The 14,701-nt window shown below is 31.2% G+C and overlaps 1 protein-coding gene across 1 annotated transcript in view; it reads left to right on the forward strand.

The window, feature by feature from the left end:
• The first annotated feature begins 5,986 nt into the window (after positions 1-5,986).
• LOC126735140 (cGMP-dependent protein kinase 1-like) overlaps positions 5,987-14,701 on the forward strand; it is a 43,048-nt gene continuing 34,333 nt past the window's right edge. The window contains exons 1-3 of the mRNA XM_050439073.1: positions 5,987-6,231; positions 6,290-6,538; positions 8,816-8,936. Coding sequence (XP_050295030.1) covers positions 6,129-6,231; positions 6,290-6,538; positions 8,816-8,936 — 473 coding nt within the window. The 5' untranslated portion in view covers positions 5,987-6,128. The remainder of the gene's footprint in view (positions 6,232-6,289; positions 6,539-8,815; positions 8,937-14,701) is intronic.

Genomic DNA, 14,701 nt, shown 5'->3' on the forward strand with positions numbered 1-14,701 from the left:
TCACCATCTATCATGAGATCACAGGTCATACGACACCACGATGCCAAGGAGCCAATATAGATTTCCAGTCAGTTTTTTCCCAGCCGATTTTTTATGGTTATTTTTTACCATTTTGTTTTGAATAATTATGTACAATCGACCCAGTGATTTCATGAATTCAAAAACATTATCCTTGGTAAACTGTATATAAATTTGTGTATCGTCACAGTATTGAGCCATACGACAGTTTCGAATTTTATTTTTTAGGTCATTTATATAAAGTATAAAAAGTAATGGGCCTAGAATGAATCCTTGGGGAACACCTCTTATTAAATCGGCTGGCGCAGAGAATGAGTTACCCACCCTTGTTATCTGCGATTTATTCGCCAGGTAATTACTGAAAAAACGCACAGCTTTCGGTAAGAAACCATAAGAAAAGATTTTCGCCAAAAGCGAATTATGGTGAATAGTGCCGAAGGCCCTGCTGCTGCAATCTAACAAAACTAAAGCTGTTGTCTCGCCCTTATCGTAAGCATCAATAATATCGTCCAAGACTCCAAGAAGAGCTGAGGCAGTACTAAAACCACGACGAAATCCTGACTGCGATTCCGAGAGCAAATTATTTTTATCAATGTATTCAATTACCTCCTTTATATATTCAAATTCATTTATTGCTCTTTTGATTACATAAGTGATATAAGGTCGTCGATTTAAGGATAGTACTAGAATTAGGATTAAGTTAAAAAGTTAAATTAAATTAGAGCTAAGTAAAAGACACACCACTTAACACTAACTCCACCAGCAGAAACAGACATATCAAACTAGGTATATATTAAAAAAAAAACATGCTAGCAATATGGACTGTTAAAACCAAACAGATTTAGCTTATCTGAATGAGTTATTTATTCATCCACTGAATAAAAAGGGTGCTGAACAAAAAACGTCTTAGCTACTGGATTGAACTGCCTGTACCCCTCTATCTTGTTAATTTCATTGGGTAATGTATTGTAAATTTTGACACACATATAGTAGGGACTCATTTCATACATGGTTGTCTTATGTCTAGGCACTGCAAAATCGAATCTATTTCTTGTCTTATTACTGTTAATATTTACATCACATTTTTTTTGAAATAGATATTTGTGTTTGGATGCAAAACAGCATACCCTGTACAAGTAAAGAGAATATAATGTCATAATTCCTAATTTTTTAAACAGAGGAGCACAATGCTCTCGAAAAGCGGATCCACACATTGCCCGTACAATTCTTTTTTGAATAACAAATGTTCTTTTTATTGACTCTGCATGAGATCCCCAAAACATTATGCCATAGGTTATATGTGAATGTACATATGCAAAATAAAACTGAATTATTGATTCCCTACTGACAATGTTTTTTAAGTTGTAAATAGCGTTTGTTGCCGACGTTATCTTTTTACATATTTCATCAACATGGTTTTGCCAATCTAAATTTTTGTGTAAAGTTATAATCCCATCGATGTTTAGGGGCATATCCATAAAAAATGCAAATCAAGGACAATTTACTTGAAACTTCTTGTGATTATAAAGAGATCTATTCGTTATTGATGAGAGAAGACTGCAAGTTAATTGGTCTATTATTTTATAAGTTATAATTTTTTTCCCAAAAACAGTGCGAAAATTATTTTAATTCAACTTTAAAAATTCATAAAAAAATCAAATCAAGAGCAATTTACTTGAAGCTTCTTGTGATCATAAAGAGATCTATTGTTAATCGATATCAGAAGGTTGCAAGTTAATTGGTCCATTATTTTTTAAGTTATAAATTTTTTTCTAAAAACAGTCCTGAAATTATTTTAATCCAACTTTAAAAATTCATAAAAAATTTAAATCAACAGCAATTTACTTGAAACTTCTTGTGATCATAAAGAAATCTATTGTTAATCGATAGGAGAAGGTTGCAAATTAATTGGTCCATTATTTTGTAAGTTATAATTTTTTTTCCAAAAACAGTCCGGAAATTATTTTAATCCAACTTTAAAAATTCATGAAAAATTCAAATCAAGAGCAATTTACTTAAAATTTCCAATAGTTATAAAGAGATCTATTGTTAACTAACGAGAGAAGACTGCAAGTTAATTGGTCCATTATTTTTTAAGTTATATTTTTTTTTCGAAAAACAGTCCGGAAATTATTTAAATTCAAGTTCAAAAATTCATGAAAAATTCAAATCAAAAGTAATTTACTTACAATTTCTAATAGTTACAAAGAGATCTATTGTTAATTGATGAGAGAAGACTGCAAGTTAATTGGTCCAACTTTTTATAAGTTATAATTTTTTTTCCAAAAAGAGTGCGAAAATTATTTTAATTCAACTTTAAAAATCCATAAAAAATGCAAATCAAGAGCAATTTATTTGAAACTTCTTGTGATTATAAAGAGATATATTAGTTATTGATGAGAGAAGACTGCAAGTTAATTGGTCCAACTTTTTATAAGTTATAATTTTTTTTCCAAAAACAGTGCAAAAATTATTTTAATTCAACTTTAAAAATCCATAAAAAATGCAAGGCAAGAGCAATTTACTTGAAACTTCTTGTGATTATAAAGAGATCTATTAGTTATTGATGAGAGAAGACTGCAAGTTAATTGGTCCATTATTTTTTAAGTTATAATTTTTTTTCCAAAAACAGTGCGAAAATTATTTTAATTTAACCTTAAAAATCCATAAAAAATTTAAATCAACAGCAATTTACTTGAAACTTCTTGTGATCATAAAGAGATCTGTTGTTAATCGATATCAGAAGGTTGCAAGTTAATTAGTTCATTATTTTTTAAGTTATAATTTTTTTTCCAAAAACAGTCCGGAAATTATTTAAATTAAACTTCAAAAATTCATGAAAAATTTAAATCAAGAGCAATTTACTTAAAATTTCTAATAGTTATAAAGAGATCTATTGTTAACTGATGAGAGAAGATTGCAAGTTAATTGGTCCATTATTTTTTAAGTTATAATTTTTTTTCGAAAAACAGTCCGTAAATTATTTTAATCCAACTTTAAAAATTCATAAAAAATTTAAATCAACAGTAGTTTACTTGAAACTTCTTGTGATCATAAAGAGATCTATTGTTAATCAATATCAGAAGGTTGCAAATTAATTGGTCCATTACTTTTTCAGTTATAATTTTTTTTCGAAAAACAGTCCGGAAATTATTTAAATTCGACTTCAAAAATTCATGAAAAATTTAAATCAAGAGCAATTTACTTAAAATTTCTAATAGTTATAAAGAGATCTATTGTTAACTGACGAGAGAAGACTGCAAGTTAATTGGTTTTAATCCGTTTTCTGAGGAATAATTTAATATATAAACGATTTTTATGAGTCAAATACTTTCGGAGCTAGAGTAAGTTTCGCCCTCCAAGACCCAGAACTCGCCAGAATTAAGGTTTTAGGAACAAAATAAATGGGCTATTTTGAATGTCTTAATTATTCCTTTATGTTTCTTACTATAATTTCAAAGCTATTTTTTGCAATTCCTTTAAAGTATTATAAAATACATTCAATCAATAAATTCCTTGTCAAAAATGACTTTTTAGGTTAAAAATTGACATAACTAGACCAGTTTCAATTTTAGGCTAATTTTATTAATAAACATTCTAGTTTTTTAAGTATCATTTGTAGGTTTTTTGATGCATTTCAATAAGGTTTTTAATCAACGCAATTTACTTGAAACTTCTTGTGATCATAAAGAGATCTATTGTTAATCGATATCAGAAGGTTGCAAATTAATTGGTCCATTACTTTTTAAGTTATAATTTTTTTTCCAAAAACAGTCCGGAAATTATTTAAATTCAGATTTAAAAATTCATGAAAAATTCAAATCAAGAGTAATTTACTTAAAATTTCTAATAGTTACAAAGAGATCTATTGTTAGTTGATGAGAGAAGACTGCAAGTTAATTGGTCTATTATTTTATAAGTTATAATTTTTTTTCCAAAAACAGTGCGAAAATTATTTTAATTCAACTTTAAAAATCCATAAAAAATGCAAATCAAGAGCAATTTATTTGAAACTTCTTGTGATCATAAAGAGATCTATTGTTACTCGATATCAGAAGGTTGCAAATTAATTGGTCCATTACTTTTTAAGTTATAATTTTTTTTCCGAAAACAGTGCAAAAATTATTTTAATTCAACTTTAAAAATCCATAAAAAATGCAAATCAAGAGCAATTTACTTGAAACTTCTTGTGATCATAAAGAGATCTATTGTTCATCGATATCAGAAGGCTGCAAGTTAATTGGTCTATTATTTTTTAAGTTATAATTTTTTTTCCAAAAACAGTCCGAAAATTATTTAAATTCAACTTCAAAAATTCATGAAAAATTTAAATCAAGAGCAATTTACTTAAAATTTCTAACAGTTATAAAGAGATCTATTGTTAATTGATGCGAGAAGACTGCAAGTTAATTGGTCCATTATTTTATAAGTTATAATTTTTTTTCCAAAAACAGACCGGAAATTATTTTAATTCAACTTTAAAAATCTATAAAAAATGCAAGTCATGAGCAATTTACTTGAAACTTCTTGTGATCATAAAGAGATCTATTGTTAATCGATATCAGAAGGTTGCAAATTAATTGGTCCATTACTTTTAAGTTATAATTTTTTTTCCAAAAACAGTCCGGAAATTATTTAAATTCAAATTCAAAAATTCATGAAAAATTCAAATCAAGAGCAATTTACTTAAAATTTCTAATAGTTATAAAGAGATCTATTGTTAATTGACGAGAGAAGATTGCAAGTTAATTGGTCTATTATTTTATAAGTTATAATTTTTTTTCCAAAAACAGTGCGAAAATTATTTTAATTCAACTTTAAAAATCCATAAAAAATGCAAGTCATGAGCAATTTACTTGAAACTTCTTGTGATCATAAAGAGATCTATTGTTAATTGATGAGAGAAGACTGCAAGTTAATTGGTCTATTATTTTATAAGTTATAATTTTTTTTTCCAAAAACAGTCCAAAAATTATTTTAATCTAACTCTAAAAATTCATAAAAAATTTAAATCGACAGCAATTTACTTGAAACTTCTTGTAATCATGAAGAGATCTATTGTTAACTGACGAGAGAAGACTGCAAGTTAATTGGTCCATTATTTTTTAAGTTATAATTTTTTTTCCAAAAACAGTCCGAAAATTATTTAAATTTAACTTTAAAAATTCATAAAAAATTTAAATCAACAGCAATTTACTTGAAACTTCTTGTGATCATAAAGAGATCTATTGTTAATCGATATCAGAAGGTTGCAAATTAATTGGTCCATTATTTTTTAAGTTATAATTTTTTTTCCAAAAACAGTCCGGAAATTATTTAAATTCAACTTCAAAAATTCATGAAAAATTTAAATCAAGAGCATTTTACTTAAAATTTCTAACAGTTATAAAGAGATCTATTGTTAATTGATGAGAGAAGACTGCAAGTTAATTGGTCCATTATTTTTTCAGTTATAATTTTTTTTCTAAAAATAGTCCGGAAATTATTTTAATATTTAACGTTTGATGGTCAGTAAATAACCTTCTGAACCTTGTGTGGCATGGATATTGCTTTTTGGTTTAGTTTAAAAATGTGTGTTATTTGTGTTACAAATAAATGTTAGCATAGGCATGTTTATAAATTTAAATTTTAATATTGTCATACTTAAGCGTTGGTTTATTGATGCTTGACCGCAGTGTTTAAGAACAGAATCTGCTATTTGCAGAAATCTGAATTTGTCGGCTCTTTATTTACTCGTGTAATTTTTTATTCCAAATAAAACTTTGTATATATTCTTGAGTTGAGTAAATAAAAGAACATTTATTATTATTAGAAAAATATCTCCAGAAACACATATAGTGCGAATCCCCACTGTTCATAAACAATTAAAATAAATATCGCTTACATTTTAACAGTCCCGCGTAACATACAAAGGAACTTTGACTCCAACAACATCATAATCTTAATCTTATCTATACCTGTTCAATTTACACATTCGTAATTGTTCGTGAGAACGATACTGTCACTGCTAAATTAAATTTGGGGTTTTTTAAAACTCATTTCGTTTACGACGCGACGGAACTATGCGCCTAACGTTGTTTTTTTTAATTTAACTATTCCCCGGTGTAAAAATGAAGTGCCTGTGCCGACGTAGCGAAAGTTACACGGTCACGTTAGAAAGTGCCGTGAAATCCCACAATAAAGTGCAAAAAAATGGCAATGGAACCCTACATGGTGGGTCGACGATACTCTCTCTATAGCAAGCACTAAATGTCTGAGTTTTTTTTTATAGGCAGTACTTCAATAACAGACAATGGGCATCAAAATCCATCGACTTCAGTTGACAGTACGGGATACGAGACGAGCAGGTACAAAGACACTTCCAAAGAAGTTTCAGAAGAACTTAAAAACACAAGAAAGAAAGAGAAGGCCCCTGAAGTACCTGAGGATGGTAAAAAGGTGTCAAAGGCTTCACTGTCGGTACCTATACCCGAAGAAAACGTATCGAGAAATCCGTCACAAGTCTCACTGACAGAGAGTGGTAAGCAAGTGAAACTTCATTATTGTTTTAAATGGCAATTTTTTGGCAATTTCCTAATTTGGAATTACTGCTTAAATTTTTTACTGGATGGAGGTTGTAATATTGTACCTACCATAGTGAGAATCCTAATTAAATGAATTACATGCATACGCAATATGTAAACATAAAAGTATTTAATGAAGCCATTCAAAAAAAAAACACCTTTAGTTGTACCCAATTAACTTTTATTTTTAACATATTTGTATTGGGGACATAAAGTTTGTTATATCTAGTAAACCTCTATACATATATACATAGACATGGTGTACCTAATTTTTTTTTCTCATATTTCCTCCACTTTCCAAACGAAGATTTAGATTCAAATAAAAAAATTAAATTTTCAGAAGTGCTGGTATAGACGTGTCGACAGGTATTTGAAGTACAAAAGCTAAATAATCCACCAATCGAGATAAAAGCGATCAAGAATTTCGACTGTGGCTTAAAAATTTAAATTTCCCGCCAAGTTTTTTTAATCACGCGGAAATAAATTCAAATTTCCTGCCGAAGGAGAATCGAAATTCCGATTTACCGCCAAATTGTTGATATTGTAGAAAGGTGGCCTTTCCGTGGAACAGAAATTTAAATTTTCACTCAAATTGTTAAGATTTGAGTATAGTCATGGAGACAGCATATTGTATTGCAGTGTTGCCACACGATTGCAGTAAAAAAGCTAAATAATTCACCAATTGAGACAAAATAAGTGACCAAGAGTTTTTGACTTAAGTTTTGACTATTGGGTTTCAGTGTATCTTACGTCCTCGTCATCTTACCCTTTTCTAACTTATGTCGTTTGTGCATATAAAAAATAGAAATGTTCTAAAGTTGGGTGCGGTCCGGTTTATATAAGAAAAGGGTTACAACTATAGGTACCCTTAGAATTCTTCTACCATTTAAGACAAAAATTTCACGAATACGTACTTATAGTTGGGATAATTACATATTCAGGAAAGTAATCTCCAAAAATGTTGTCTAGGGTGTAAATCAGTGAGGCAAGAATTTTGGAGCTATCGTTCAAGATGAAAGTGTCATCTCAAAGGTGACCACTCACTTCGAACTCTAATATCTTAAAAACTATTAGGAATATTCTCATGAAACTGAAAGCATGATATTCAGGAAAGTACGCTATAAAAAGGTTGCTTATGGTTTAAGCCAGTCCAGGCAAAAATTTTTGAGCTATTGGCTTCTTTTGACAGTGATGTCCAATAAATGTATTTGAACTTCAAGGTGACAATTCACTTTAGAGTTCAATATCTAGAAAACTAATGGGAATATTCTCGTGAAATCAAAAGCGTAGTATTCAGCAAAGTATTCTATACAAACATTGCTTATGGTTCAAATCAGTCCAGGCTAACATTTTTGAGCTATTTGGTTCTTTTGACAGTGGTGTCCGATAAATCTATTTGAACTTCAAGGTGACCACTCACTTTAAAGTTCAATATCTAGAAAACTAATGGGAATATTCTCGTGAAATCAAAAGCGTAGTATTCAGCAAAGCATTCTATACAAACATTACTCATGGTTCAAACCAGTCCAGGCATAAATTTTTGAGCTATTGGCTTCTTTTGATAGTGGTGTCATCCGATACATCTATTTGAACTTTAAGGTGACCATTCACTTAAAAGTCCAATATCTAGAAAACTAATAGGATTGTTCTCATGAAACTAAAAGCATGATATTCAGAAAAATATTTTGTACAAATATTGCTCATGGTTCAAATCCATCCGGGCAGACATTTTTGAACTATTGGCCTTTTTTGACAATACGCTTATTGGATAAGCGTATTTGAACTTGGTGACCACTCACTTTAAAGTCCAATACCTAGAAAACTAACATAAGGAGGATATTTAGAACAGAGAGAAGTTTCTTGCAGGGAAACAGAAGTTATCGACAAGCTATAAGTTAAAAAATTAAAATTTCCCGCCGAAATAAGGTGGTTATTGCGGGGAATTTAAATTCAAATGTCCCGCCAAATTCTAGAGAACTGGATATAGTACTGTACACATTTTATTGTATCGCAGTGTTGTCAAGTGAAAGAAGTACAAACGTTAAATTTTCTCTAAAAAAATTCAATACCTTACCCGTCCGTGCTCGAACAAAAATTAAAATTTACCGCCAAATCTCAATCTCGTCGATGGCAATTCAAATTTCGCGCCAAAAATTCAAATTTGCCCACGAACACGTCTTGTAAACAGCATAACGTACTGCGGTGTTGTCATTTCTTTTGGTTCTTTTTTTTAGAAAGCAACCTGAGCCAGAATGATCCGAACTCGAGACGAAGGTCCGGAATTCAAGTGAGCGTGCCCGCAGGCGCAGAGGTGACCGCCGAAGATGAACTGCCGATTTTCGAAAAAAGTCCCGAGTAAGTTTTTGTTGGAATTTACCATTATACCGTCAAACGGAAAGAAAGTGTCGCATGTTTAGGACTTTAAATAAAACTGATTTTATTTCAGAATAATTGCCGACGTTTCGGGCTTTATTTGGGCTTCAGGGCTATTTCTGTTTAAAACACCAGTTTTAATAGTTTTAGGAAATTTACAGCGCGATCTTTGGCCTTTGAAGGTCGATTAATCTCATTTTCCCGATATTTGAGGGTAGGAACAAGATTTTGAAAAACGGTTTTCACTGGCTTCTTCGGATGTTAATTGGCTACTATTTCATAAAGAAAAAGTCATATCATTCAATTTGATTTTATTAGGATTTAGGGTCATAATTTCAGGAACTAGCACCCTGGCGGAGCAGGATTCAATTCAATTAACTACAGTGTGTCCCAGGATGAGCGAATTTATACGTAAAAATGACAAAAAATTTTGTAGTTGAAATTTGACCATTTGGCATCCAGCCCTGCTTGATAAAAAAATAGCATGTTTTTATTTTTTTTAAATTAAGCATGCGTTAATAATACGAGCATTTTTAAATTTTATGAGTAGGTAAAGTAGTATTTCTAGGCAAGATACGGAAAAAGTTTATAAGAAAAAGTTGTTTATAATGCAAAATTATACCCGAATACCGAATTTCATAACCATAGGTCTACTTTGATTTTTACGTTTAAATTATTTATTATTGATTAATTATTTTAGGGTAAGGTCGCCCATATTGAACTACTTTTGACAAAACTGGCTGTTACTTATATAATAAATTTAGAATAATTAATTTAAAGGGTCTGAAAGATGAACCGGCTGTTTTATTAAAATTTGGTGACCATAAATGACATTATTGGAATGTCAACACATTTTTAAATTGATATTAAAAAAATATTTGCAAGTGGTTCATTTTGGGAAACGGGTTGCACAAGTTGAACCCTCGGTGTCCCAAATTGAACCTACACACAATATGGAATCAAGAAACGCATAATAAATTGAAGAAATAATGCCATCCAAAAAATAAATAAAAAATCTTTATTTCTATAAAATAAACCATTTATACAAATTAACACTGGCTTGCAATATTGCCAAAGAGAATCAGTACCTGCAAAAACAAAATTTTTATTCTCAAAAAAGAAAACTCGACGAGAAAGATTACGTCGACCAATTTAGAAAAAAAGATAACACTTTCTGGCTTAGACTAATGTAAGAAAATAAAGGCTTATTAACTAAAGTTAGGTAAATACAAAGAATCAGAACAGAACTTTTAGTTATATAGAAGAAAACTTATAAACTAATAAAAAGAACCGTTAACAAACGCACGAATTACAAAAAAATACTTTTTTTTGGGACCTACCCCTACGCAGCTGCAGTGGAACCATGTTTTGCATTTTAGGCATTGAATCATGTCCCTGCATTCGTCCAATTCACACTCCCCACAGAACCATTTTCCCGATTCCTGTTTCATTAAGTCTTTTGTTTTTGGGCCTTTGTTTATTAGCCTGTTTTCCTTTACAGGTTCTTTTATTTTTTTATTTTTATTTTTTTCCACACTGGCCTCAAGATCGTCCCTATAAGCACTACTAGTTATTTCCACTGACTTTTGAATGCCTCTACGTCTTTTTGTTACATTCTCATTTACAACTGTTTTGGGTATAGGGACGACTTCATCTAATAGTGATGCCGTGGATGTTGAAGATTAGTTCAAATCGAGGACTGGTGGTTCGGACACAGACGTGGAGCAGTCCCGTTGTACTGTCTTCCTTAGTGTCCGATTAGTTCCTTCAATTTCCGAAGCATCATGTTGGTCGTTTGTCTGAGTAACATTTGGCATTAAAGCATCAGCAGCAATGAAATCAGATTCTTTAAAGACATGCCTATCAATAGGCCAAACATCTGATACCCTGAAACCATTCACTGCCGTTTCAATGGTTGCCGCTCTTCCATATGCTTCATTTAAGAGCTCTGCTACTTAAAATTGGGAAACCATTCGTCCAATATTGCTCCTTAACCATTTTTCTGAAGCCTGAGTGTAATATACCTCTAATGGTTTGAAAAAGGATCTATCTAGTGGCTGTAAGCGATGAGTGGTATGACCCGGTAGTTGAACCATTATCACACCATTTTCTCTTGCTAGAAGAAGAGCTTCAAGATATTTACAATGTGTTGTGTGCCCATCTAGCAGAAGTAGCACCTTATTGTGCTTTGTAGGACGAACCGTATTTATGAAATGCTGCAACCATTTCACGAATATCTCGCTGGTGATGTATCCGGAATCCGATATCATGATTTTACTTCCAGGTGGAGCTCTATTACCTAGTTCTGGGGTAAGCCTCTTGCGCTTAAAAATTATCATAGGTGGCACGTAAAAGCCTGATGCACTCACACAACAAACTATTGTTGTATTAACACCACGTTCTCCGCTAGCCACAGAACCGACGATCTTGGATCCTTTGGCCGTGACAACCTTTTGACATTTTTTGGCTACGGTGGAAAAACCAGATTCATCCATGTTAAAGATGGTTGTTGCCTCGATTTTGTGCTCATCACACAATTTTTCCAGTAAGTCGTAGAATTCCAGAACGTTTTCCTTATTAAATCCTTTAATCCTATTGAGTGAAGTGGATTGAGGTTGACGCAGTGATAAATTGGGGTCTCTTCATAAATTTGTAGTACCATTTCTTACCCGCAATTCTTTTTTCTTTGTTGAACTCAAATTCAAATTCAAATATATTACGTAAAGTTATATACAAAAGTGTTATTGTTACATAGGAAAAAAAGGTACAAATAAAAATAGATAACAACCCTATTTCATGAGAGAAGAAAAATAACGTTAAATACCTATATACCTAATGTAAAAATCCAAAGAAGAGGAATCGGCCTAAGGCCATCTAATGACGTACCTTGTGTGCAGATTTCCTCTTCCAAAAATGGCACAGATATTAAGAGGTTAAGAACGGCAACAGCCCGGCCGCTATGCAGGCGGAAAACAGGCGAGAGAACAAAAAGGTAGTAAAAATTACGACTAATATGCACTAAAATAACCCAATATCCACACACTCAGAACAACGTTTCAAAAAATGTTTGATTTTTCAATAAAAATTGTTTGGTTTTGGCTTTGAAAATTTTTGGATAATTATAATATTTTTTCAATTCAGCAGGCAGTGTGTTAAAAAGAACTGGTCCATAATAGGTTACAAATCTTTGGGTCACATTTGTACGTTTAAATGGAATAAACATATTTATCTCTTTTGTTGCTCTTGTGAGATAGTTGATAGAATCACTATTAATTGGTGATAATGTAGTATGGACATAGTTTAAAGTGGAATGGATATAAATATTTCTGACACTTAGTAAATTTAGATTATTATATAGTTCACCAGTTGAAAATCTATATGGTCTTTTAAATATTATTTTTAGTGCAGAATTCTGAGTGATTAACAACTTCTTTATAGTATTGTTATACGCGCAACCCCATATAATAATACAGTACCTTAAATTGGATTCTATTAGTGCGTTATATAAAGTTTTTAACATTTTTACATTTAGGATTTCACGTACCTGATACAATTTATAGAAAATATTCCTAATTTTTTTATTAACGAATGCAATATGTTCCTCCCATTTAAGATACTGATCCAGTATAACCCCCAGATATTTGATTTTTTCTACTTTTTTTATTTTGATACAATTACATGTATCATTATGCGATAAGCAGTCATTATTATGAATAACAATCTCTGTGGGCGGTGGTTGATCTACTGACGTTGCGGAAAAACTCATATAATAAGTTTTATTAAAGTTTAAACTTAAAAGACTATTGTTGAGCCACTCATACATTTTACTAAGGCCAATTTCGGCTTTTTTAAAGACTCTCTTCCAAATTATCAAAAAACAGAAAACTTCGCAGTCGTCCAATAAGCTTCCTATACTATTAATATACACAAGGAAGAGTACTGGTCCCAGCACTGTCCCTTGTGGAACTCCGGTTTTAATGTATTTAGGAGAGCTCATGGTGTTATTAATCTTAACAAATTGTTTTCTATCTGATAAATAATTTTTTAATAAGTTAAGAGGCCCGTTTCGAATACCAATTTTTTCTAAACGGTTAAAGAGAATTTCACGTGAAACGGTATCGAAGGCTTTCGAAAGATCCATAAAAACTGCTAAACTTTTTTTTCTGTTTTGTAGATTAATGCTAATATTATTAACTAAATCAAATACGGCTTTCTCCGTATTTTGTGTTTTCTCCGAACTGATGAGGAATTTTGTGTTTTTCAGCCAAATCAAAAGCAATCTTTTGAATATCACGTATAGTCAATCCAAAAAGGCAGTTTGCAAATTGAACGATACGCTCACAAAGTAGTTCTTCAAGTTCACTGTCAAATGTAGTACTTCTTCCAAACGATTTCTTTGTACCCTTGGCTATTTTATTTAAGTAGTGTGGCTTTGGGAATGTTATATTCCCGATAACATTTATTCAAGCCCTTTTCACCAGAGTTATAGGCAGCTAATGCCTTCTCCAAATCGGCCGCCGACCACTTTCCATAATTTCCTCTTTTCGCCATCTGCAAAAAAATACATACAGAGTGTAACTAAATTGATGATCAATATTGATACCACGTGTTCTTGAGCCAAAAACAGGACAAGAGTTCATGTAACAATTTTTCCTGCGGCACTCCGTTGCCGAGATACAAGGTGCTAAAATTAAACAATGCCATATTTTTATTGAACTAAAAAAACGGTACGCTACTGCTTTTTTTAAAATAAAAATTATTTTTGTAATCTTCCATTAGTTTCTAACAAAAATGTCCTTTCAACTTTTTCCTGTGCGGTGAACGGTTTTTAAGTAAAAAAATAAAATTCATTTATTTGCATGACCTGTGCATCTTTAAGGATGAAGCAAATGCAGGTAAATACATTTTATTTTTTTACTCGGAAATTGTTCACTGCACAGAAAAAAGTTAAAAGGACATTTTTGTTAAAAACTAATGGAAGATTACAAAAATAATTTTTATTTTAAAAAAAGCAAGAGCGTACCGGTTTTTTTTAGTTGAATAAAAATGTGGCATTTTTTACTAAAGTAAAAAAAGCCAAAGCACCCTGTATCTCTTAATATTACATGAACCTTTTTTTTTTGGCTCAAGAGTACGTGGTATCAATATTGACCATCACTTTAGTATTATACCCTGTATTTATTACATTTAGATAAATATTTTATAAAAAAAAAACAGTTGCTTAAATTGAACCCCGGTTCAACTTAGGATACCGTTTGGGGTTCAACATGAGCAACCGGACAAAATTTTAAACGTAACCTGATACTTCAAAACGAATAGATTTTCAATGCATTCAAATATGCTTAAAATATTGCTTAGAATATGTAGTGTTTATTGTTATTAATACATTTGCTCTTACCTTTTTTATGAAGTCTTAATCTGCTTAGGTACACACCGAAAAATTTACATAAAATATGGCTTCTTAACACATCAACAAATGCACGAACACTGTTGTTGTGGAAAGAAACCAGTGGTCTGGGAATCTTCATTTGGAAAAAAAATTATAGACGGCGCTAGGTTCTCTCGTAGTGGGAAATTTTAAGGAGGTTCAATTTGGGAGGCGGTTCAATATGGGCGCCCTTACCCTATTATTTATTCTCTTTTTTTCTAAAGTTTAAACAAAAACTAAATAATCCATTAATAGTTAAAACAGTAAAAATTATTGCCCTTGGACTAATTCTTTTTACGATCGGTAGAAATTTTTTGCT

The sequence above is a fragment of the Anthonomus grandis genome, chromosome 4, assembly GCF_022605725.1.
Source record: "Anthonomus grandis grandis chromosome 4, icAntGran1.3, whole genome shotgun sequence".
NCBI classification, from domain to species: domain Eukaryota; kingdom Metazoa; phylum Arthropoda; class Insecta; order Coleoptera; family Curculionidae; genus Anthonomus; species Anthonomus grandis.